The sequence below is a fragment of the Primulina huaijiensis genome, unplaced genomic scaffold, assembly GCF_012295235.1.
Source record: "Primulina huaijiensis isolate GDHJ02 unplaced genomic scaffold, ASM1229523v2 scaffold207870, whole genome shotgun sequence".
Taxonomy (NCBI): Eukaryota; Viridiplantae; Streptophyta; class Magnoliopsida; order Lamiales; family Gesneriaceae; genus Primulina; species Primulina huaijiensis.
Window position 1 is genome coordinate 1 of NW_027355038.1, and position 4094 is coordinate 4094.

The 4094-nt window shown below is 37.5% G+C and overlaps 1 protein-coding gene across 3 annotated transcripts; it reads right to left on the reverse strand.

The window, feature by feature from the left end:
- Nucleotides 1–70: 70 nt before the first annotated feature.
- LOC140966753 (uncharacterized) lies at nt 71–3336 on the reverse strand. 3 transcript variants are annotated; one of them, XM_073427008.1, is made up of 8 exons: nt 3244–3336; nt 2791–3156; nt 2067–2552; nt 1737–1886; nt 1491–1640; nt 1345–1392; nt 826–1262; nt 71–754 (listed from the first exon to the last, which is right to left on the reverse strand). In XM_073427008.1, the coding sequence occupies exons 1-8, from the start codon at nt 3257–3259 to the stop codon at nt 107–109; spliced, it is 2301 nt and encodes a 766-aa protein (XP_073283109.1). In that variant the 5' UTR covers nt 3260–3336; the 3' UTR covers nt 71–106. The 3 variants fall into 3 exon arrangements, with proteins under 3 accessions (XP_073283109.1, XP_073283108.1, XP_073283110.1); XM_073427007.1 differs by having other exon boundaries at nt 1345–1404; XM_073427009.1 differs by lacking the exon at nt 1737–1886 and having other exon boundaries at nt 1345–1404.
- Nucleotides 3337–4094: the final 758 nt, after the last annotated feature.

Genomic DNA, 4094 nt, shown 5'->3' on the forward strand with positions numbered 1-4094 from the left:
GATTTTTAAGGAAATATTTACATTATTATCTTTAAAAAAATAAAATCAGACAAATTTATTATATTTCTTGTATAAGTCATTTGTGAACCAAACAAAGGGTCTTTTGTTAGCTTGTATATTCCTGGTCTAGGCTTGAATAACGAAGCAAGTGTTTCTTCGGTTTATCGAAAATCCCTGATCCATAAGTTCTATATATCATCTCGAGCAAGAGAGGAAACTGAAGACTCGAGAAAAGGGCTATCGGAACGGTGGAAACCACGATGATCGGAACTGTAACCCAAGCCAATTCTTTGTGCAAAATCAAGTATAATGCAGATCCAAACGATGCCATCATGGTAACTAAAGAGATGAACAAGCATATAAGCCCAGCAATCAGCTTTGTTGGCAATGACTTGAGAAAATCTTTTTCTGCATATCTTGCCGTAAGAATTCCCAAGAACATCAGCACTGAAGTCGAGGAACTGAACATTGATATTGCATTTGAAACCATAAAGAACAGAAAGGTACGTCTTTCGGATATTAATAAATTTGGTACTCCCTTAGGATTTGTGCTACCTGGTACTGTGAAAACTGTGGTGAACATAACCGCAGCAATGAGTGTGCCCACAATCAAACTTGATCCGGCTGTGTTCTTCATCCATCTTTCCGCGTCTTTGAACAGATTCTTGTGTTCATCACTGAATAGCATCTCTGGTGTTCGATTGTTCTCGTTCATTTCTTCTTTCAGCTTTGGCTGTACAATCTTTTCCACTTCCTGTATGAACAAAGTAGAAACTGTGTGAAGAGGGAGTTTCTCATGCATGTGTAAATGATCAAGAAAATTACCTTAAACCATTGAAGTTCCCTTTGCATCTGAAGAGCTGCCCCTGATACACGTTCAAGTTGAGAAGTAGGTGATAGTTTTGCTGCTAAATGTAGATAGTTATTGCCAAAAATATCGTGTCTACGAGCCATTATGCTCTTCTTTGTCCCTAAATCATAAATGAGGCTAAAAATCTTCTCCTGTCGCAGAATGATTGCATGTGAAAATATTGTTCTTCCTTTTTTATCTTTTCTCCATATGATTTCAGGTTGGTATCTTATCATTTCCGTAATGAACTCTACGATTCCGTAGTTGATAGCATCGTAGATTATTTTGTCGATGTCCATCTTTTCAAGCTGCGACACGTCCAATTTTTTCATTTCTCTGAAGACGCAAGTTAGGAGCTTCACAGCTTCATCATGCACTAATTTCCTGTGATGTATATGCCTGATATCTGGAACTGAATCAAGAAAATATCAATAGAATCAAACTTACTTTTTCTTATATGAAACACACAAAAAAGCATTCTTGATGATACATACCAATACATCGTAAAATACTCCACCCCAGTCCGTGCAACAGTCTCACTACTGCTCTTTTTACTGGTGAAATGGGATTTGTAGTAGTTAGAAATGCATCAAATATTTACATTTTTTAATCATTTACCATCGTTAAAAATTGAGATCACCTTGAGATTTCATTTTCAGGCCTCTGTGCGCTATTTCAGTGATTTCTTCATCACTTGATTCACGGATTTCAATACGGTAATCTTTGGAAGTGCTCGACCTTCTAATTTGCGACACACGTTCATCTTCCCATGGTGAATGTATCCTTACACCTTGTTTTACAATAAATCATTCATCAGAAATCTTAAGCCTTTTGAAATACAAGAAGCTAGTAAAAAAATTATAACATACACATATGTCACACTTACAGGAGTAGATCCATTTCTCCCATATTAGAAGCTTAGTTCCACTAGGGAACGCAGAAGGCTTATGAGCCAATATTCTGAGTGTTTGGTTTCCATTATGGTCAGGGGTTACACCCAATCGCGGATACCGTTTTAATAGCATCGAAGCAACATCTAAAGTAAGTAGAGGCTCAAAATTAAAAAGGCAAATCAAAGATGCAAAGCAAAGCCTTCGTCTGCAATTTATATATTATTTTACATTTCCTATTATGAGTCTGAATGCATCTAATGCCTGAAGTTTTCTAAGTTGGGGTGTATTCATTGAACAAGAAATGTAAGAAAGAGTTTTCTTACCATAAATTTCAGCAGTAATAAGACAATTAAGCAGCGTGGCTCCATTCTCTCCCTTTTCAGGGCTTAGTTCATCCTTTGGCGTAACTTCGTAGAAGTAATGGACGATATGTTTCTGTCCATACTGTGCAGCAACAATTACCGGAAGATGCCCGTCTTCATGTTCATTTGACATTCTAAGCAAGTCCTGATTTTTGCTTACCATTGCCTTTGCTAGTTTCTCGGCACCAGATATAGCAGTTAGAGACAGTGCTGTGGCACCGTAATCATTGATCAATTCCAAGTCCTTCGGTTCCATCAACTTCACCAACTCTTCTGCGATTCTCATGTGCCCAGATAAAATAGCAATGTGAAGAGCTGTATCGTTATGCGATGAAACTCTTGCCCTCACACCATGTGGTCTTTGTTGAAGGAAATTTAATGTTGCATTCAAATCACCAGCTTCAATTATCTTGTACAACGACTCGTATTCAAGGTATTCACATCTTCCTGAAGAAAAAAAAAACATTACTAAAGTGAGTTGCTTCAAATGTGAAGTTGAAGAGGAAAAAATGAACAAAATTGAAGCATGCTAGGCATTCTCAGATCCTCTGTTGCAGTTCATTTTCAAATTAAAGTAACAGGAGATTCAACAAAATATCGGAATCATACGAACGAAAAGGAGAACCGTGAAACAATTAGGCTCAAACTGTTTGACAGTTTTCGGTGGTAAATGATTGAAGCCTACCACCATGATCTTCCATAGAACTCTCGTCTTCATGATCAGAAAAATGTACTCCATGTGTCTTCTGTGCCTTTTCAGCCAAGTGATTCCATGCATAACGTGCAGAAATACGTGCTTCTTTAAACTTCGAGTACACTCCCGGTCCGGACGATATTTTGATAGCATGCAGGGCAAGTGCATTTTTCTTCTTCCATTCCTCATGTTCGTGTTTTTGTGACTTATCTGGTTCAGCCTCTTTTCCTGAAACAACACCCCAGAGATCGTGGCCAACTAGATAATTTTTAAGGCACAATTTCCAGTGATCATAGTTGTCCTCTGTGAGTTCCTCTGGCACAATCCCAAAACCTGCTCCACTTGACTTACCATTACCTGCACAAAAATGATCGGCAATGTTCTATAGAAATGGGCAATAATAAAAGATGCCAAAAATTTGTGATGTATATTTAGGCTTCTTACTCGAATTCCTTGTCATTTTTGGAAATCTGTTGTTCCTAGTTGAACTCTGAAAGAAACATATATATATAAGAACTTATCCACCATCTACATCTCCATTTACACAGTGACATATTAAGATATTTTTCTGTGGCAAAGTTGCTTTCCGAAACCCACGTCTTTCACATTTTTTACTTTTTAAGTCCTCGTGCATGTATTTAGTTCTTATGGACCACTTTATTTAATGGAAAAACGATGCATTTTGTCAAAACCGTGTCAAATTTTTTGGGTGGCGGTAGAAAAGGAAAATCGCTTCATGATTCGTTCATATGGGAGAATTTCACTTGTAAATAAGTGCGTCGTTTGTATTGTAATATCATTTAAGTCCATGACTTTCCACATTCGCCGTATAAAACGGTCGAACGGATTCAAAAAAGTGATGGGCATGACGTTATACAGCACAAAATGTGTAGACGCATGCTAATGGCTTTCCACATGCATATGCCAATAGAAATCCGACAACACTGCTAATCATATCTGTGATGAAACTTAAATAACACGTAAGTTCAATTGTGAAACACATGCACTTTAGTCGGACAATTAAGCACCTTAATCCCCTTTATCTTGACTCCTTCAAATCAAGAAAACAGAAGTCATACCTCATTTTTGTTTCGCAACACCGGCCAGCATTATTACGAGTGAATGATAGTAATGGAGAAGGTGCCAAGACTTTGATTTGAAGGTGCCAAGACTTTCTGTTCATTGAACATGTCGGACACTAGTAGAATTTCTTTGATTTACTTCGCGTATTCAATGAAGTAATAGGTAGCTAATTGCCGAAGTAGACGCACGTGAAGTAATAGGTAACCATTTTA

Excerpts from the sequence above, each read along its gene's own strand:
- LOC140966753 (XM_073427007.1), bottom strand. Across the intron at positions 1,887-2,066 it reads TATTACTGCTGAAATTTATG|ATGTTGCTTCGATGCTATTA; the intron begins GTAAGAAAACTC and ends TACTTACTTTAG. Across the intron at positions 1,405-1,490 it reads CCTGAAAATGAAATCTCAAG|TAAAAAGAGCAGTAGTGAGA; the intron begins GTGATCTCAATT and ends CCATTTCACCAG.